Below are 21030 nucleotides of genomic sequence, written 5' to 3' on the forward strand. Positions count from 1 at the left end.
CGGTAACGAAATAGACTGTTATAGTTCTGAGCGGTGTTATGACTCAGACACGAATGTATGAAATTGTCCTCATTTTAGTCTTGGACCCTTAAGTCTTAGAATTTAGAGGGGCCCTAAAAGTGTTGACCTTTTACCTTTATTAAATCTGTTTAGAGAACGTTTGAGAAGTTTTTAATCCTGTCACTGAAAAAAAATTCTAGCATAATGCAACTGTCATTAGAGCCGGGCTATTTTTGGAACAGGCCAGACTCTTATCCACGCTCCAAGCTATACCAGCGAGAAAATCACGATAAACTGACTCAAACCTGCAAGTGATTTAACTTGCTTATCTTATTGAATATAAGTGTTGAGTTAGCAGCTAAATTGGTAAATTTATATCATTTGCCTGGTTCTTTTTTTAATTCCTAGAACTTCCTCACAGTTCAGTTAACTCCCTGAGGCTGTTTTCATCAGAGTTACAGAGATACATTACATAACTTACAGCATATGGCTAAACCTCTATGCTTGGTCTGGTGAGGGAGTTAACTCAGACCAAACCTGTTAGTCAGTCTGATGATTTAGTTTTATTAAGTCAGGCTTAGTGGACTGCTGGGATCATGAGGGAAGCTTGCCAGCCACACTCCTTTATGGTTAGTAAATGAATAGTAAATATTAAAAAGGCACCTTGTGTTAGAACAGTGAGGTAAAAATGCAGCTTTGACATTGTCCCACTGTTAGATACTTCTGTTATCAGTATCTAACAGTGACTCTGAGCCCCTGTCTCCAGCTCATTAGATGTACTGCTGAGACGTATGCCCTTTACAGGGGACACAAACAAAATAGAGCATACACATGCAGAGCTTCGGCAACAAAACTGTGCTTGTTGAATATGGAACAGTGTGAACGTGCCACAGCTTTCCATGCATAAAAGTCACTGAATTCATCGCAATCCTCTTGTTCATAAATCACCATGATGGCTGTGTATTCATCTTCCCACTTGCTTCACCACAGACCTCCACCAGTGACAGCAGCACAAGCGCGCTTGTATGTCTATTTTTGTGGATCTGTGTGTTTGTCTTTGGCCTCTCTCACTGCTACAGATTGTGTGCATGCAAATGCACCGCAAACAGCAAGGCAGGATGAGTTTATCTGCGTCAGCTTTGAAAGCAGAAATTGAGAGATGAAGAGAGAAGCCAGCACAAGATTGAAGGTGAACTTTTGTGTTGTGGGACTGTTCATATATCTGGTGTCCAGAGGTGTGGACTCGAGTCACATGACTTGGACTCGAGTCAGACTCGAGTCATTAATTTTATGACTTTAGACTTGACTTGAAAAAATGTTGTAAGACTTGTGACTTGACTTGGACTTTTACACCAATGACTTGGGACTTGAATTGGACTTGAACCGGTTTACTTGAAAAGACTTGATATTTTACCCCAAATATAAAATTTAACATGCATATTATATAGAGATTGAAAATGTGACGTCATTCACGGGTAGAACCGCAAAGGATTCTGGGAACTCGTGGCAAGAGGTACTAGCGCACGCAGGCTTTCAATTAAAATCAGTCACACAGCGATAAAAAGAAACACAAAAATGTCAAGAAGCTGTTGTATTATTAACTGCAATAGCCGGTCGCATGACAGCCACGGGAAGCCGACGAGTAAAGAGATCGGTTGTTATCGGATTACGTCGTTGAAGAGAAATTGTTCGAGCCATGTTTCCGAAGTGACAAAGACGCGACGGGTGGCCTGGATTGCAGCCATTCAAAGACCAAATATAACGTCCCAGAACACTCCAGCTCACAGGTTAGTCTGCTCCAAGCATTTACACAAAGGTCAGTCTGCTGTTGTAGTTAACATAAGTGGTGATATAGGTTACAAGCAAGTCTGGCGCTGAACAGAAATGGTCGCGCTATGCTCCTTTATTTATTGTGCATAAATAGTGAATTGTCCTGACACAATATTGCGTTTCGCTTCTGTTATTATGGTACATTGACAAAAACATATACTTTTATTCACAGGATAAAACAGGTTTTTTGTATCACTAATTGCCCAGTACGATTACAGCATACAATATTGTTGTCACTGCTACATTTCTGTGATGGGTACCAGAAATTATTTCCACTACTAATTAATTACCGTTGAGCTCAAAGGTCCTATTAATAAACGGTTAAGGAATGTGTATTTATGACAACAATTTGTGAGACTGGTAAACTTATGATACGTACGATGGTCTTTCGTTCTACACGGTGCATTTCAAGGTCCTGCACCCATCCGTCGGTAAACTGTACCTGGGCTTGTTGCAGTGACCTGAAGTTACTAAACTTCATGAGTGTATGCACTCACTCCAAGAACCGTATGATTATAAATATGCATATAAATATGCTACGATGAGATAGCTGACTTCATCTAACTAGCAAATGTTTTCAAGGCTACGTTGGTGATGCAGTTTTTTTTTTAAATGATATTTAAAAAAAAAAAATCATTTATTTATGTATGATATTTTTGTCATGCGATTTCAAAGCCGGTCCTACAACCGCATCCAAGAATAACATGCAGCTTATCTCAGAACTGTCGGTGAAAATTATTCTTGGAGCTAGGTTTAATTGAGCTGCATTTTAAAGAGGTGCAATTTCACAATTTGTGTATATTTTCTAAGTTCACTATTTTGTCATGTGTTGAGAAAAACACAGATTAAAAAATTACATGGTCTAATATTTACATTTAGCATAACTGCAACATTATTTTTTCGTGTTTTTTTTTTAAAAGACTCGAAAGGACTTGAAATTCAAAGTTTCAGACTTGTGACTTGACTCGGACTTTTACACCAGTGACTTGAGACTCGACTCTGACTTGCCTGACATTACTTGAGACTTGACTTGAGACTTGAGGATAAAGACTTGAGACTTACTTGAGACTTGCAAAACAATGACTTGGTCCCACCTCTGCTGGTGTCTGTGCTATACAGCCAGCTGTTCTGAAGTAAAGTCATGCTGAATGTTGAATCTGCAAAGCATATCCGGGCTCTGTGTTGAGCCGTCTGAGGAAACCATAAACACAGCAACACTTTGATGTAAACCTGAGGAAAGAGAGTGTGGTGCCGACACAGACCTATACCTTCGTTTGCAGCAATAGTATTTCTTCATTCTCCAGGTGCGCTAAGGTGAGATCTGCAGTCAGATCTTCTGAATGTAAGGAACAGGAAGTGTTCCCTCTGTAAATTTTATAGTGTCCATGTCTTGCATATAACATTGTGTGTCTGCAAGAAAACATTGCACAAACTTCACGCTTCAAGCCTTCTAGTTAAATTTGTGCTCGTCACGGTAGAGCTGACTCAGCTGTGCGCTGCGGTCAGACTCTGTTTGTGCTTGTCCCTTGTTGAGCTTTTGGTGGTCTGTGATAGGTCAGTTTTTCTTACTGTGTTGTAAGTCTCGAATGTATACCTGTGGGTAATATCTGCAGAAAGAAAGCAGCATGTTGGACAATCTTGAAAGTAAAGATGAGTCTGTTCAGAATACAAAATATAGGAACAGTGAATGTGTCTTTAAATGTTGCTGCGCTATTATCTGCATGTAACTCTATCCATTAGATTAAATGTAGTCATTCAGTCAACTGTTTAGTACGTAGTCGGCAACACACATCTGACAAAAGCATGTGTAATATCGCTAGACCCACATTAAAGCTGTTTTTACTGAAGCTCTGGTAAAAAGTGATAAAGTATGGTGCTGCACGGAGACACCGAATAGCGATATTTTATTAAGTAAATAAAATATTCTGGGAATACTATAAACAACAGCACAAACACCACAATGCTAAGATAGCTTTAGGTGAGCAAACTTCTATTAAATCAGCTCAACTGAAGTGTGTCAAACACTGGATACACTGATTGTGAATGAAGTATTGTGATTAGAGCAGGGCGATATGACCAAAAATATTTATCACGATATACATTTGAAAATTTGTGATAACGATATCCTCAGCATAACCACGTATAATATCCACAAACTTAAAAAAAGGTTATACACACAGAATACGGTAATATTACGTTGAAGCACAGTACGTATCACTCCGCGAGGCTCCTGCCTACGATAGCCGTAATGCTCCAACAGTCCATCAAGCGGTGCAGCTTTGTAGCTCAGCAAAGTCGTACTAAAACATTTGACAGATTTTCGAGCGCCTTGTTCCACATAAATTAGTTTCGAGGTCAGTAAACACAACCAGAATTCAAACATAAGGCACACTGGATTATAAGGGGCACTGTCGATTTTCAGAAAAATCAAAGGATTGATTTTAAGTGTGCCGTATTTTCCAAAAAACACGTTAATAACGATGGCCCGCTAGCATGCGCTACCAAAAATAGTGCTTTGTTCTGTATCTGAGGGACGAAAGCTAAACCAGTTCCACACCACTGAAGTTGCAGCATTTTTAAAAACCAATTCTGGTTCATCTTTTTCATTCAACGATCCACTTTCGCCCTTCTCATTCTCTGTTGCCGCCATGCTTTTTCCTCCATGTGCGTATGAAAACAAAAACACTGCGCATGCATGTTTTACCCATATTCTATCGTGATATTTCATTTTCTTATCATTGCCCAACATTATACCAGTATTACCATGAACGGTATGATATGGCCCAGCCCTTATTGTGATAATCTGATGATATATATTGTTTATTGGGGTTTTCTGGTCATTTGCACCTCGACTCTTAATGCAGCAAAACTAGAGGCAGCGATGGCTGCTACTTTTCAAAGGACAGGTTTGTATTTCCTGCTATGGCATCGTACCATTTATATATTCAAGGCAATCACTAATACTTTAAATGTTTTATTATTCTGATTCTGATTATTACATTTAAACATCTTAAAATGTCAGTGACGCACAGTTTTGTAAATATCTCAGCTTACTGGTTGCTAGTTTCAGCCTGTTTACTGGAAGACAGACTGAGGTGATACAGATATCTGTCTGTCACTGTGCTTACATGTTAGACCCTATTCTCGGCTTTATTTGGGGTGGCTTTGAAGCAAATACCACTTTCTACATTTGAATGGGGAAGTGTGATTGATAGGAGACTCATTTCCCCACTGACTGCTTGTCAGTGACTTGAATGTCAGCTGTTTTTACAAGGTAAAACGGTCGTTCTCCTCTCGGACCTCTTCGTGGTACACTTGGAGGACTATTAGCAGCGTCGTTAGTGCTGTTTGTGTGTTGATGGGTGGAGTGAATGGCTTTGTTAATGGCTTTCAATGGGCCTTGAGGTGTCGACCATGAAACTCAGTCATTGCAGTTTCACAGTTGAGCACAAACGTGCACAGTAATATGCATGGGACGTGCACTGCTGCTTTTAATGTGTCTGTGTATGATGGCAAAATAACACCTCTGAGTAGCCCAGCAACATTTAAAATTCCTATGAATTTGCAGCTACATTTGTTTGTTTGTCTAATCTAAACAGAGATGACTTTAGTTTCCCCTACCCCCGTGAAACGTGCTGGGAGATCAGTTAAATCAACCAGTCCATATATATGTATAAAAACAACGCTGGTTTCCTTCAACTTCAACAAAGTGGGAATCAGTCCAATATTGTGTAGTCAACCAGGAATAAAATATTTTTCTCTTTCCCCTGTCCCTTCGTCCTCTCACATGTATAGACACAAATTGAGTAACAGCAGAAATTAAAAATTAGTGCGACAATAAAACGATTGCAGGTTGCTGCTAGTTTGCAAAGTTCACCTTATGTTAAGCCTTACAGCTGATTAAAATATAAGGAACATCAGGTGTTGTATTAATGGCAGTACATAGGAGCTGCTTCATTTGAACTTTGACTGTTTCATGCAATTCCTGTATGAGGTGCGCATTCGAAAACCTAAAGACTTGCAAAAAAAACCCTAAATAAAACAAACCCCTGCAATCTTTACTACAGCTCGCAACTTTTCAGACATTAGCAGCAGAACACCTCCTGAAGCTGCTGGCAGTAATGCACTTTTGTGTCCGAGTGCATGTTGCATGAGCCCCACAAAAGGCATAAGAAACCACAGTCACAGTCCTCAGCAGCAGCAGAGGAAAACCACAGGAAATAATACAATGTCTGAGGAGACCCACAAACAATGCACACACCCTTGTGTAAACAGAAAGTGTATACAGATGCAAAACACGCAGAGGTCTTTTGTTGATACTCCCTAATGCAAACCTCTGGCGTTTCTAATGAAGCTGAATGATTGGGAGAGTGATGTGAATAACATTGGCAATCAGTGGGCTGCCACGGGTTAATGGGGGTAAGTAAGTGTGACTTCATTTATTTCAGCTCCCCTTCTTGCTAATATATTTCAACTGTTAATTGATAACAAACACAAACGAATACACAGGAAAACGAAAATAACCTCCAGCCATAATATTACACCAGACCACAAGTCCTGACCATCATGTTATGTCATCATGGAATGTGTTTTATTACAGAGGTTGGCTAAAGTTTACAAGTTTACACGTCAGCCATACGACTTCTGTCCCATATAGCCTGCAATAATTGCTCATTTTTTCTAACTATAGTCTGCGAGCCACTACAGCTAATGTGGCTATCATGTAATTGCTACTAGTTAAACGGCTAATGTTAGTGTGTGTGCCTTAAAGGTAATTGAAATGGGAAATCTCTTAAAATTCAATGTTGTGAATGTCCCAAGTATGAGCGACAAAACAGGAATATGTAAGGCTGGGTGGTACTGTTAGTAACGGGCTGAGTGCATCTTTTATGCATGGCAAAAATTCAAAATCTTACCAAGTACATTTGTCTAATTTCTAGTCCAAAAAAATCTTATGACACTTAAAATAAGACACAATCAGCTACAGAGTAACATTTCAGTGAGATGTTTGAACTTGTTTTAGACAGTGCATCTTGGATATGGAGAATTTTCATTTGTTCCATTGGCACATTTTTTTCACTTACTAAAAGATATTTTTGCTTGAAATAAGTGAAAGAAAAATCTGCCAATTGAGCAAGTGAAAATTCTCCAGATCCAAGATGCACTGTCCTAAAAGTTCATCTATCTCACTGAAATGTTAAGATTTTGAATTTTTGCAGTGTGAAGGCCTTCCTCAACACAACACTTTTAACCTAACAAGAACAAGAATTCCTGTTCATGCTATATTTAAACCACACTGGGTTGTTTTGCTTTTGTTTTCTGCTACTTCTCTGTCTGTTTCCCCTTATAGAGTTTTAGAGATGTGAAAGACCCCAGTTAGCACTCATGTGTCAAGGAGCCCTTGCCTTTGCAAGCTTAAATAAGATGTGTGAGGTGTCCAGCTATAAAGTAGAAGAAAGTATTTAACAATTCAAAAGCGATATCTCAGCAGGTGTAGTCACCAGTTACATGAAAACCTTCACTTATTTTCCGGCTAGCAAAAAGCTCCAAAAATGGCCTGCAGCTGAGCTTAGCACATCTCCACTTGTTATTTTCCTCTTCTTCCAACCACCCCCGACTCACTGTGAATTCCTTCTCTCCTGGCTATGTTTCTTTGGCGTTGATTTATTTACTTATTTATTTTTTTCCTCTGGCCTGTGCCTGTCTGTCTGTGAGTATTTGGGGGAGAGCACACTGGAGGGTATCTGATACTCTCTGCTGCCTGCTTCAGTCTGAATAGCTACTGCGGCCCCTGGGGGCCAGGGGATACACATCTGCAGGAGCCACACTTCACAGAACATTGTCTTCTTGAAAACTCCCTCAACACACTCTCACACAACATCAGCACAAACAATAGTGCACAGTCTAAACCCTCAGAATCAATGGACACACAAATACTGAAAAAGACTTTTCACACACAGGCATCAAACACTGATTGCTTGTTGTTGCACATGAGGACCTCACTACAGACATTTTCATGCATGCACGAGTGCAACACCATGATGTCACGTCACAGCATGTGAATCAGAAAGAGAGAAGAGTGATTTTACCATTTTACCACTATTAAGTAATTTGTATTTGTAATGACTTGTACTTTCAGTTTACACCTGAAAGGATATTTCTTTGTTGCAATGAAATACTATCTACTGTACTACCTTTAAAACCTTTATTTATCATATACATTTTTTATTATTTAATATACCTCAAAAATAAACTGCGAAAAATATCTGAGTCTTTCTGTTTTGACTGTTAAGTCTGTTTTATTTATAGTCAGTAGCACATTTAAACAGCAGAAGCTGACCTGGCCTGTGCTTTAGAGACGGGCACATTTACATTCCAGGTCTCCAAAAAAGCCTTTTTCACAATACATGAAAAGCTTAACGGTGGGTTTTGCTGTATTAACTAATTATTATTAGTTAATTTTTATGGAAAGTGAAAATCACAGTGATCATTAAAATGTGTTCAGAATTAGCAAATTATTATCATAAGTCATGACACGCTGCTCTCCCCTATATAAGCTTTACTTAGTATTAGATCAATTCCAAAGTTTGTGGTATCAAACAGAAATAGGTAAATGGCAAATAGCAAAAGTGCTGTATTTACATAATGTAAACAGTTATTGATGTCAAAGTTAAAGAAACCTGAAACATCAGAATAGATAACGGAGCAGACAAATGAAATGCGTGGAGAGGAATACAGCAGAGACCTCCAGAAGGACAAAGCAATACAACTGTGGGTAGGAGCTTTAAGGTTTGAGATGAATCTCAGATATAGAAATAGTAGCAACAACAGAAAAATAAGGAGTTGATTCAAAAGTAAAAACCTACTTTTAGCTGCAGTATTTCTCTTATGGATTTTCCTTTTCTTTTTAAAAAAAAAAAAAATTGTTTTCATGACCGTAGAACAGTCAGAGGTGTTTGTCAAGAATTCAAAAACTAAGCTGCACTTCGGGTTTAGAAGTGTTGTTTCTAAGCTCTTGACTGACTAATCTTAGATGTTTCTTGCCTTCTTTTTTTGCAGCCAGCCTCAATAAGTTGAGAAAACCATAATTCCTAATGGTCCTCTAAAACACAAAGATTTAAACGTCCAGAATGTTTGAGCAGAAATCTTGCTTAGATGCACCTGGGCTGGTAAACTCCAGGGGCAGACAAGCACAAATCTATTTGTTGTTACCTTAAATGCATATTTAAAAAAGCAACTTCCCTAAACACAAGACATCAAAGTTTTCCCGAAACTGAATTAACACTGAATTGTCAGAGCCTCGCTGCGCATACCGAACTGTTGCCTGGTGACTTTTTCTTTTTTATGTCGCAATCAATGCAGTTCCACCGTACACTGATATAGAAGACGGTAGCAGTTTTACCAGGATGCAGAGATAGAAGTGTCAGACAATTAAAAATTTCTCGGAGGAAGTCCCACGCTCGCTCAGTCCTCAAGTGAAACCTACACTATTGTCTACCAACTGCAAGGTCGGTGGTTTGATCCCCATGTGGCGACACATGCCGTCCCAGTGTAGGTTTCACTTAAGGATTGAGCGAGCGTGGGACTTCCTCCGAGAAACACATATTTTACCCCTAATGTATTTATCTGAGTGAGTGTGTGAACGTTAGCTATAAATATAAGCACTGTGTGATTGTGTGGTATGTTGAATGGGACTGAGAAAATGCTGTGAGTATATAGAAACAGACAGAGCACAAAGTGATACAGGACATACACATATTTATTGCATGATATAAAAATAACTTTGCAACAGTAGCGAAATGTAAGTAGGACCAGAGTGTGAATGTGTAGAAGCGGTTACAGAGAGAGAGGGAGGGAAAGAATGCAGCTGGAGGCACAGAGTACTTTAACTTCAATATACTGAGACTTCATTTCAAATAAACACAAGTAAGGATATCACAAAGCAAAGGAGTGTAATTCACAGAGCTTCACAAACAACAGTAACACCACAACCAAAGTATCCATATTCAACTGAAAGCTACTTTAGGCTGCTCCATTGTCACAGGTGGTCCAACCTGATAATACAGGAAAATGAAATTTGGAATTTCTTTAGTTTATTCCTCAGGTTCAACTAATGCGTGTGTGTATGCGTGCAGTTCTTTTAAAGTCTTAACTTTTTAAAAAACATTTCTACATTTTAAGTTTTCAGGGACTGACAGTCTGACATGTTCTTGGTGCTCTGTTATCTTAGTGCAGTCCTGCAGTCTCACAGCCGAGCAATGGCTGAAGCACAGCAGGACAGAGCACGTGTGGCCAGTGGCGAGTGCTGATATTAAAAGATCACTGCACAGAGGACATTGAGCTTTAACTGTTAACGTTTGGTCAGCGCGTGTCTGATATGCTGATTTCTTTGTGAAGTCATAAGATACTCTCAGACATAACGAGGACATCATTTAAATGAAAACTTGGATTAAAGCTGCACGAGAGAGAAATTTAGACTGTGAATGCAGTCCTGGTGTATTTGGTTGAAACTGACCGTGTTACTCAAACTGACCAAGAACTTCTTGCTTTGAGTTGTAGTAATGATACAGACTTGTGAAAAGGGAAGTGTTGTGCCACTACCTTTCTCCTACTCACTGCTCGAGTTTTTTCATGAGCTGCTTTGTAAGTAGAAACTTGAGTACGTTTGCTTTCCCATGCAGTCAAAAGATGAGTATTATTAACTATATAACACTTGCATGACTGCACTCCACAGTGCCACAAACTGCGGTTTCCTCCTTCTGCTGTTCGGACTTCGGAGTGGCACTTCCTGTACCTGAGCAGAACACCTGCAGTGTTGTGGAGTTTTTCTGGTTCCACCTTAAAATGTTGAGGGTTTCATTGCGGAATGTCCTGTCCAGCACAAAGTACATGATGGGGTCAGTTGAGCTTCTCAGTGCAGCAAGAAGAAACAGGCAGTTCTTCAGCTAGAGAGGGACAAGAAAACCATCATCATGTCAGATTTCCACATACTGTGGGACATTTTTACTTTCAATCTGTATATGAAAAGCAGTCACCTCGATAATGCCGGAGAATGGGTGGCAGCTGGAAGTTTCTTTGGTGGGGGAACATTGAAGGGGAGTTTCATGGACCAGAGAAAAGAAGATGGGTTTGAAGATATGGTGCGGCAGCAGGCAAACAGAAAGAATGACCTGTGTGGAGTTGGTTTTTTAAAATTTAATGAAATATGTGAAGTATATTGGAAATTTATTTGGCTCAAGAGGAGGGAATTAAGTGACTAAACAATAACATTATTTTAAAGTATAAAATTACTCATAGCCACCTGGATGACCACAATGTTTCGGAACACCCTGCTCAGCAGTCTCTGGGAGGTTGTGACTGGTGTGTTGCGACGTGAGCGCCGGATATGCCTCAGCACCGTGACGTAGGACAGCAGCACCAGCAGGTACATAACAAAGAAGAAGGCTGTAATGACCACAGTGGCAGTTTGAGACAGACTGCCTCCGAGTTCCACAGCAGGGCTGTAGCACACCTTCCCACGTCCTGATTTGTCACTTTTGGTGGTTTGGTTCATAGCTTCGTGCACTGCGTAATAAGCAGTCACTGGCACTATGCTCCCCACTGACATTAGCCACACAGTGATGCACACGACGTTGGCGAAGGACACTTTTTTGAGGCTAGCGAAGAAGGTGTGTGGCAGCAGGGTGGTGCAGGCGCTGGGCCTCGAGGCGTGGGTGTTCTGGATTAGGGACGCAAAGCGGCTGAGGGCCACCCAAGTGAGCATCATTAAGCTTATATAGATGTTAACGTGGAGCACCGGGGTAATGCCGTGCAGGACGAGCTGACACAGGACATCATTCAGACCCCAGACCAAGCCTTCGGCATAGTAGGCTGCGAGGAAGGGCGTGGTGATGGACAACAACACATTGGATATACTCAGGTGGCACAGATACATGTGGATGGGGGAGAAGCTGGAGATGCACCGCAGGAACACCCAGAGAGCGAGTGCATTCCCTGGGAGGGCGGTGAGGAAGAGGAGCGCATAGACGGAGGGAAGGAAATATAACGTTGCAGCAGTCGGGCAGAGGGAGAAGTTACAGGTGGTGGACGAAGTGTTTTCTGATGGAAACGTGCCCTCCATTTGATCTAGAACACAGAAGCTGGCTTTTAAATCTTGTTGACATCAAGGCTTCCTGAACTGTCAAAACATTTTTATTTACTTATTTTTTAGCAAAATCAGACTTGACCATTACTTCAGAATGTATATGAGGAACTTTGAGTCTATTCAGTGACAAAGCTCCAAAATCAGCAGCTCAGATAGTCAGATGTTGTAAATATAGACTTGACCAGAAACCCTTCTTAACCGTACACCGTAACCTGACGTGCAACTGAACGTACGGTGGGCACAGCCCGAACCGCTCTGAAGGCTGCAGCACAGGGTTAAAAAGAGTTTAAGGTTTCCAGCTGAGAGCATAACTCAGGCACAGCATGTGTCCGAGTGTGAGAGGTGTGGGATCATGACAGTTCATGATATCTTAGTAACCCACTGCAGGCTAGCATGTTATTGTTTTAGTTTTTTTTTTCTGGGTGAGAAGCTAACCTCTTATGTGTTATGTGCATGGCTTGTCAGTGCACTGGTGTCTGTGGGTGCAGAACTCCTCAAACCAACATGTACTTTCTTTAGTTGCATAGTTTAACTTACTCTTCTACAGTTCTGCTGTGCATAGATGTAGCAAATATTATATAAATTAAAACTAAAACATGCAAAATTAATTTAGAATAACATTTTTTTTTAATTGTCAGGAGGTTAAACAAACACTCCATTTTCAAAAACAAAAACTTTGAATTTTCCATCAATTATTTTACAGTTCAGGCTTTAAAGGGTTAACCTGAGCTTTGCAAGCAGTCTAACTAAATTTGTCGTCTTATATCAGAGTTGTATGCTTAGAGAATGGGCAATACCGAAGTGTCAGGCTTGTAAAATAGACACATTTTAATGCATGTTTTACAGGGATGACTGGAGAAACTGATATGCTCCTGTGTAAAACACCATAAAGTATTTAAAGAAGTAGGTCACAGAGATGACAGTTTCCTGTAGGTTTAACATTTGATCGGTGAGGAGATGATGATGATGCTCTCCAGTCTTAACTTGAATGTCCAGCACTTCTCAGTACAAGTTGTTGGAAAAGCAACAAAATTGTCAGCAATACTTTCTTTCTTTCTTTCAAAGTGATAAAATGTAACATTTAACAAATTAAGTGCACTTGACTAACACAACATTGCTCAGAGATGCGTTTGGCTTCATGATACATACCAATAACAGGTCCTCTGAGATGTTTCAATAAAAGGCTGCAGGCATCAGATGACACTGCCCCATGTGAAGTATTCTGAGGGTAGAGTAGAAACGGTGGTTTTAACAGCAGGCATGACACGCTGCTTCTCTGCAGTGTCTTCCTTGTCGAAGTGGCGCTTTATTGTAAATGGCAAGTTGTCGGTGGGGTGTGGTATTTTCGTAACTAGAATACTATGTTTTGTCTAGCAGGCTTCCTCATTTGGTTTCAGGGTATGCTGTGTATGACTTGAAAATAAGGAGCAGTTGTGTGTTGCATGTTAAGCGTTCAAATCAGTGATTCAATTTGATATTCACTTTTAAATAAAAATAAATAATTTCTCTCATTCAAATTAGTTTCCATCTTTCTGCTTATTTACTCATCCGTTCATCTTTTCTGCACACAATGTTTGGCTTGGGTTGCAAAAATGTCTAAACACTGTCCCTTTTCTGCCTTGGGGTGGCGCTGTTGTTCTAGATGAGAAGCAGAAAGAGTTGTTTGGTTCCTACACACACTTCCCTTCCATAATAAGGGACACACTGCATGATAAACATTGATTAGCACAGGACTATTTATATCCTACTTTATTTCGAAAAGCACAATTTGGCACATTAACATAAGCTTTATGAAATAAATCACACCAAGATCCAGAACAAACTTTGAAAACAGACTTCTGTAAATGTCAGAGCTTTTCTTAATACGTAAAAAGCATTTTGCCCTGTGAGAAGTGGTATTTAACAGTGAAGCCCCATGCTTTCACCTCAGTAGGCGTTTCCCTGGTTTTTTTTTCTAATGCTGTTATAAATATCATAAAGTTCAGGCTTTGATCAAATCTGCAAAGTTCCCATCACCTTTCCTTCACTTTGTCTTCAGCGTGTTTTGTTAGTGACATATGGCCATCTGCAGGGTCACACACACGTTTATATTTAAACAGTATGTGACAAATGTTTTGATAAATGCAGTGAGGGGAAGAGTATTGACTTGTTGTCATGTTTCTATCTGTGTAATTGTGGTTTGTGTCTCTCGTTTATCAGTGCTTATACTAGATTAATGCAGCATATGGGTGTGAAAGGAACTGCTCAGTCCCCGATTAAGTTCATAGTTTCACTCGAGCGGTGTAGTATGAAAACATCAGCTTATGCAAAAAAAAGCATTAAAGTCCAAGTGGTCCTGCCTTTGATGGACTTAAGTATTTTTATTTTTGCTTTTTTACTGTCACATCTGGCAAAGTCAAACACCCCTAGCTCTGTGTGTGTGTGTGTGTGTGTGTGTGTGTGTGTGTGTGTGTGTGTGTGTGGTGAGGGGTTGCCCTACTACTTTGCCCTCCATCTTTGAAACTATTTGGATTCAAACATCAAAACGATGCTGATGATGAAATCTCAAAATGTCTCATGGCACACAAGTACATTCAAATTTCTCTATAATAAGAAAGGACATATTTTTTAATTTGCAGGATTACTCGTAACATTAAGGACGGATTTACATGAAAAAAGTTTCCAGAGGTGGGTCTCACGAATTTTGGGGGATTCTTTACCATCGAAGACGACACATCTACAAACCCAGTTACAGACTGGGTTTGTTACAGAAAACAAAACCCACAGTAACTTGCGGGACCACCAGCTTCAGTGTTCCTTGTCACTGCGTGTCCAAGTTTCTGGTGCAGATAGATATTCCTCTGTCGTTCCAAGTCTTATATATTGAGGCTCAGTGGAAAGAGCCCACTCCCATCATGACACAAATGTTTAATCACAGGACTAATCATAGGCCCTACAGTGTAACAGAGCCAGTACTTTTCCTCTGCATAAAATAATGCGAAGTTGTCCTAAACCTTTTCAAAATAAGCCTTAGTTCAAAGGTTTTTCTTAGGTAAGCACCAAGTAAAGGCGCACAGGCAAGAGCAGCAGCTGCCCTGTCACGCTCCTCTTCTTCTGCTGGCTTCTGTCATATTTACGTTTACGTCAGTAGAGTTATCGCTCTGCTGTGTGGGGATTTATAAACCGCTTTCTATCTTTGTATTACTAATTAGACTGGTGTTTGGGTGTTCTCTGTCAGTCCTTACATTTCTACTATCCATCTCAGCAGTGGAGCTGCTCCCACTGATGCCTGTAACATCTCTTAAGCAGATCATGTTGTTCACCAAGCGCAGCACCTCCTTCCTCACTGAAGAGGATAACAGGAAGTACATGACAGGGTCCAGGCAGCTGTTGAGGGCAGAAAACAGCAGAGCCACCTCGTTGGTTTTGTCAGCGACACACATCCAGAAACACGAAGTGTCTGTGATCTGCGTTTTTATGTAAAACACTCTGACCACGTGATAGGGCACAAAACAGATGCAGAAGAGAAAGAGGATGAAGAAGGACTTCTTGGCCGTTCGAGTGTAGCGAGTGGAGTTGGGCAGATCTGGATTTGCTTGTGATGTCCTCAGCAGCTTGAGTGCGATCTTCCCGTAGGACATCATGAGAGAGATGAAGACTAACCAAAAAAGAACCACCATACACATGTTGACGTAAGCCTTCCACTTTGTATTATCCAGCTTCTTGTAGTGGAAACACCTGGACACAGGAAATACATTTTGTCACACAAGTTGGCCACTGCAGATCTGCAGTAAGGTAAAAAAAAAAAAGAAGATTTAAAGGTTTTACCAACCTGCTCACATGTGGAGAGTCATTCGTTGATGACACCATCACTGAAATGATACAAGTGGACACAATCCAGACGATGGCACACAGGGCGAAGCTGAGCTTTGTGGAGCAGAGTTTGCGCTGCATTCCTACACTTTGGTGGATCTTAAAGTAGCGATCCACACTGGTCAGCCCTAACAGAGTGATGCTAATGTACATGTTCATGTAGAAGAGGTGTCCCACTACATTACACACGGTGGGATCCAGATTCCATTTGTCACCTTGGCTGTGATAGAGTATCCTGAATGGCAGACAGACCACCAGCAGCAGGTCTGCCAATGCAATGTTAATGAGAAACACTCGAACAGAGTTCTTCTTGGAGTGGACGCAGAAGAAAACCCACAGAGCCACCAGGTTCCCGACTAGACCCAGGATGAAGATTATAGAGTAGCTCACTGCCAGCAGGACCTGCAGTGTGTCGTCATCTCCACACGGGTCAAGGGTTAAGTTTGTTGTTTGGTTCTTACAGGAGAAGTTTTTTGCCATGGTGTCTTTTTTCAGGGGATTGACAGTCCTGCAAACAGATGAGGGGCACACATGGAATAATTTGCATTTTGGGAAAGGGCTTTCATACGTACAGGTTTGTGGGTGTGAGCATTAATCTGCCCTGCAAAACACAATCTTACCATCATAACCTCAGGAACTGGAAAGCCCTAGAAACATGTGAATAACCTGTTCAAGATTTCTTTGGTATCTTTTGCACATTACCGCAGCCAAGCAGTTTTAAAATGATGTGTATGTGCTCAGTCAGTTTACTTCAAGAGAAGTATATCAAAAGATCAGTAAATGAAATAGCAGTAAAAGGAAACTGCTTACTCAACTCAAAGCTCAGCGCGATTGTGTTGCACACAGTGTGAAAAAAAAAAAAAGAAAAAAAAAAGGAACTTTTCAAAACACTCACCTAGTTATTGGAGTTCATTAAAAAAGAAGTATGCGTTCCTTTCTTTGTGTAAAGGGCTGTGTGAACGGTGAGGATCAGTTCCAACCTCACACACATACACACTTACAGGTTTTGCAGTCTTTTTGCCTTCCTCTAAGGTACTCCAGGATATCCCTGTAAGTTGAACATGCAGGAAAAATCCAAATTTGCCGCTCTGAAAAAATGGAAATAGTTCCTTGTGTCATCTCATGTTCGATTTTCTCCTGTAGTCCAACTCGCGTTGAGCAAATACTATCATCGTCACAGAATAGTACTGTGTAGACTCAGCTTCAGTTTTTTCTTTTTTTTCTTTTTGGCTTCCCTAACTGTCCTATCTCACTTTCAAGATAAGCGCCTGTCCACAGCTGTGCAGTCAGAAATGCTGAAGTGCAGAATTCGGTAATGTTGCACAGAGGAAATTTCATACTGTAGTCAGCCCCCCTCTTTTCTTCCGAGCACCATACAGAAGCAGAGAGAGAGAGAGAGAGAGAGAGAGAGAGAGAGAGAGGCCTTCTGATTATACATATGAGGGGAAATACTCACAGGGCATGCTTCACTTGTGTACAGTATGCTTTCCACCTTGGACTCTGGCTATTGGAGGAATCTGCAGAGTGTGGTCAACTGTGGTAATCCCCCCCCCCCCCCCCCCCCCCTTTTCAAAATGGTATTTAATGTCCTCACGTAAGATTTTTAGAAAGAATTTAGAAAGGTCTGAGCAAAAGCAGAAATTTTAATACTCCGTTCAACAGCTACCGCACGGTAAAACTGTTTCTGTCTGCTGTTTTTCAGATCCGTATCAGTCCACATTAAACCACAAAGTAACACTATATCATAGAAAGGATGCTGCAGATGACCACAAATGTTAATGAAATGAAATGTGAATCTAAATAGGTGTTGCCATGTGCAAAACTGCTCGACTGAAATGTTGTGGTTGCATTACTTGATGCTTTGGGAAGAAAATAGCGATCTGTGTTTTCATGGCGTGTGACGACAGCATGATCAAAAAAAGCAAAAGTCAACGTTGTATTTAAAATAACTGGAGTCGTATAAAGACACTACAGCAAACTTCCTACTCTGATCTTCCCACACTCTCAGTTATTTGTGTGTGGCCGTGGTGGGTGGTGGTTTGGGGTGTGTCTGGCTCGTTTAATGTCTGTTATTTATAGGAGAATTTCACTCTTTAATTTGCTAAAATCTCTGTTTCCTTCTCCATTCTCTCATTCTCAGCCTCACTGCGTGTTGCTGGCATCTAAAGAGAACTCTGCTCCAGTGAAGCTGGGCGGGTTCGGAGTGGCGATCCAGCTCGGAGAGTCAGGACTGGTGGCAGGAGGTACAGTAAACACCACAACACAGCGGGATTCTCCCTGCATGCCTTGTCACCATTTGTTTAGGGAGATTTTTATTTTTTCTGACTTGTGGGAAAAGTTCCACTAAGATGGGATCAAAGAGACAGAACACGTCTCTGCTCCATAATTGAACTTATTGTTGAAGACACCATTTAAACACTTGTGACATAAGGGACACAGGGTTTATGACTCTTGTGACATAAAGAAGAACTGAGAAAAACACATAGTTATGACGCATATCGATATAATTTAGAGTGACTTTCCCAGCATATTATATATAAATACTTTACTTGAAATTATAGAATATGATATTCATGATAACTGAGCGTGTACATTCATCAGTACATCATTAATAGGATCTGCCAAAAGTTTACTGGACATATTTTTTGCTTCCAATTTGGCTGACTGGAAACAATTACAAGCTGGAAACCATTTGAATTGTTTATTCATGGATTCCAGTTCATAAATGAACAACTTAAAACTACAACAGGCAGAAACCTGTTGAAGGAAACGGTTTCCAAGGCCTAATCCGTGGATCGACTTCCTTCGAGGCGTGGACGTCTATCAGCAGAGAATGTCCCTTAGTCTGTAACACAGTCAAATATATTCTCAAGTAATATTCAAGCATGCCATTCAGCGTGTTAGTACGAGCTCGGGAGCAGCTTGGGAGAACAAGAAAACAGAGACTGCTTCAGGTTGTCTTCCCAAATTGACTCAACTTTATTCACAAGTACAACAGTTTATATAGAGGGTAAAATTCATGAGACAGCAGATTATCAGTTTAAACCAGTACAGACCAAGATAAGGGAGCGTCTTCCTGCCCTTGGGTGAAGAAGCATCCTTTGTGTAGTTTATTAGTTCAGCTACAATTGTGATTATCTCAGCGACATATTTTCAAGGCACAAAACAAAGAGTTCTTTCATTAGTGAAATCTGAAACAAACCATTTGGCCTTCAACAGGCGTCTAAAAGATTAAGAAACTAATGTAGCTGAGGGAGTGATCTCTGTGGTATTTCAACCTTGTACCAGCCTGTGATTCTCACACATCAATTCTTGGGTCAAAGAGAAAAATAACTAAAACAAAGGGGCCTTATTGAATGACAGAGTTTTCCTGCATAATGTCACTATAAAACAATATCCAGTAAATGCTCCCATGGTACTAAAATACCTAACAGTTCCCCTCTTTTATTATTTTTAAAAATAATAACTCAATAGAAAGGAAAAATCACAAATGTAATAACATAATATAAAAAGCAAATCATAAAATGTAACTGGTCTGTCGAGCAGGCTTAATATCAAATAAAAATCCTAAGGTTAATGCAGTAGATATGATTAATAACCTAAATATATAAAAAAGACAGTTCTTTAGTCGTCTCCTGGCCTGGTCCCAGGTTCGAGAGACACCGTATAAGCGTCGTGTGATGACAATGGGCATTTCATTTTCTCCATTATCAGGATGGAACGAGTCTATCTTTATCAGGTTAGACATTGTGTGGTACTCTAGGCTTTCTGTTCCTGCTGGATGTTCGAGTACCTTGTTGTTGTTCAGGCGGGGGATCAAAGGGCTTTCTGAGTCTTGGCTCTTTCCGGCGTTGTGTGTTAATCAGTGATTGTGTGTGTGTAGGTGTATTGGATCCGGGCGCTGGCTCGCCTGAGTCGTCATCTACTTGATCCGACGCCTTAGGTGGTTTGGTGGGGCTGGTCTTAACCCTGCTGGCATGAATCCACTGAGGTTGTCCGTCTGTTAGGATGCTGGTTCTCGTCACTGCAAGTACAGTCTGGGGGCTGGAACACGCGGCCTCCCCGAGTGCCCTTGGTTTTAGCGACTTTACCAACACCGCATCTCCTGGTTTCCACGGATGGGTTGGATCTATGGAAGGGAGAGGCTGAGAGAGACAAACTTTCTGATAGTTATTATTCAGTGTTTCTACCAGGTTATGAACATAGTCGGACAATGCAGTGTCTATGTCCCCTTCCAATAGCGGTGCCCCTCTGGAGGCTGACCATGGTGTTGGAAACGGTCTTCCCATGATTATTTCAAATGGAGATAATTTGGTTGCTGCGGATGGAGTCATTCTAATCTCGCAGAGGATTTGAGGAAGTAGTTTGATCCAGGTCATTCCTGTTTCTATCATTGCTTTAGTCAGGCGATTTTTTATGGTCTTATTCATTCTTTCTACAACTCCTGAACTCTGAGGATGGTATGGCACATGATATTTCCAGTCTATTGCTAGAGTTTTAGCACACTTTTGAATTACTTCTGATGTGAATGAAGGTCCTCTATCACTGTTAATTTGGTGAGGTATTCCAAATCTGGGTATTATTTCATTGCACAACTTTTGACAGACTACTTCTGCAGTTTCTTTTGATGTTGGGTAAGCTTCTACCCATTTACTAAATTGGTCCACTATTACCAGTAAGTACTTGATGCTTCCTTGTGCTGGCATGTGTGTAAAATCAATTTGTAATGTATGAAATGGGAAATCTGGTTGTGGTAAATGCTGATGTTTTGCTTTTGGTTTTCCTACATTAGTTCGTGCACATGTTAGACAGGTTGCTAATATGCGTTTTACTGCGTGTGATGTTTTCTCGATTACAAATCTTGATTTTATTGCTCCTATTACCCCTCTTTGTCCGACATGACTCACACCGTGAAAATGGCGGACAAGGATTGGCAGTAGTGAAGATGGGAGGGCAATCAAACCCTCAAGGTTTTTGTATAAGCCGTCTCTGTTATCTAAGGTACAATCATTACTTTCCCAGTAAGTGTAATCTAAGGCAGAGGCCTGCTCTTGTATGAATTTTAGGTCAACATTTGTTTCTAAATAGTCTGGGAGTGTGACAAGTGGCAGCTGTAAAGGCAAAGATAATACTTCCTTTCTGGGTGGTTGCTGTGAGGCAGCAGCTGCTTTCGCGGTTACGTCTGCAAGAGCATTAGAAAACAT

General features: G+C 40.7%; 3 protein-coding genes across 15 annotated transcripts in view; 1 reads left to right on the forward strand and 2 right to left on the reverse strand.

Moving 5' to 3' along the window:
- The window catches only part of caska (calcium/calmodulin-dependent serine protein kinase a), a 176034-nt gene that overhangs the window by 97329 nt on the left and 57675 nt on the right, over positions 1 to 21030 (forward strand). For all 12 annotated transcript variants that reach the window (XM_080902399.1, XM_080902400.1, XM_080902392.1 and 9 more), the window contains exon 6: positions 17967 to 18069. In XM_080902399.1, the coding sequence (XP_080758525.1) occupies positions 17967 to 18069 (103 nt within the window). The remainder of the gene's footprint in view (positions 1 to 17966; positions 18070 to 21030) is intronic.
- gpr82 (G protein-coupled receptor 82) lies at positions 10220 to 13246 on the reverse strand. Of its 2 annotated transcripts, XM_080903168.1 has the most exons (4): positions 13124 to 13246; positions 11132 to 11955; positions 10866 to 11000; positions 10220 to 10775 (listed from the first exon to the last, which is right to left on the reverse strand). In XM_080903168.1, the coding sequence occupies exons 2-4, from the start codon at positions 11948 to 11950 to the stop codon at positions 10533 to 10535; spliced, it is 1197 nt and encodes a 398-aa protein (XP_080759294.1). In that variant the 5' UTR covers positions 11951 to 11955; positions 13124 to 13246; the 3' UTR covers positions 10220 to 10532. The 2 variants fall into 2 exon arrangements, with proteins under 2 accessions (XP_080759294.1, XP_080759295.1); XM_080903169.1 differs by lacking the exon at positions 13124 to 13246 and having other exon boundaries at positions 11132 to 12157.
- On the reverse strand, positions 15130 to 16306 carry gpr34b (G protein-coupled receptor 34b; the record flags this gene model as incomplete). The annotated part of the gene is made up of 2 exons (XM_080903139.1): positions 15130 to 15691; positions 15786 to 16306. 2 exons carry the CDS (start codon positions 16304 to 16306, stop codon positions 15130 to 15132), a joined length of 1083 nt encoding a protein of 360 aa, XP_080759265.1.

This window comes from Rhamphochromis sp. 'chilingali' (assembly GCF_963969265.1).
Source record: "Rhamphochromis sp. 'chilingali' genome assembly, chromosome: 14".
Taxonomy (NCBI): domain Eukaryota; kingdom Metazoa; phylum Chordata; class Actinopteri; order Cichliformes; family Cichlidae; genus Rhamphochromis; species Rhamphochromis sp. 'chilingali'.

Excerpts from the sequence above, each read along its gene's own strand:
- gpr82 (XM_080903168.1), bottom strand. The coding sequence starts at position 11,950 with ATGGAGGGCACGTTTCCATCAGAAAACACTTCGTCCACCACCTGTAAC. Across the intron at positions 11,001-11,131 it reads GAAACATTGTGGTCATCCAG|GTCATTCTTTCTGTTTGCCT; the intron begins GTGGCTATGAGT and ends AACTCCACACAG. Across the intron at positions 10,776-10,865 it reads CATTCTCCGGCATTATCGAG|CTGAAGAACTGCCTGTTTCT; the intron begins GTGACTGCTTTT and ends GTCCCTCTCTAG.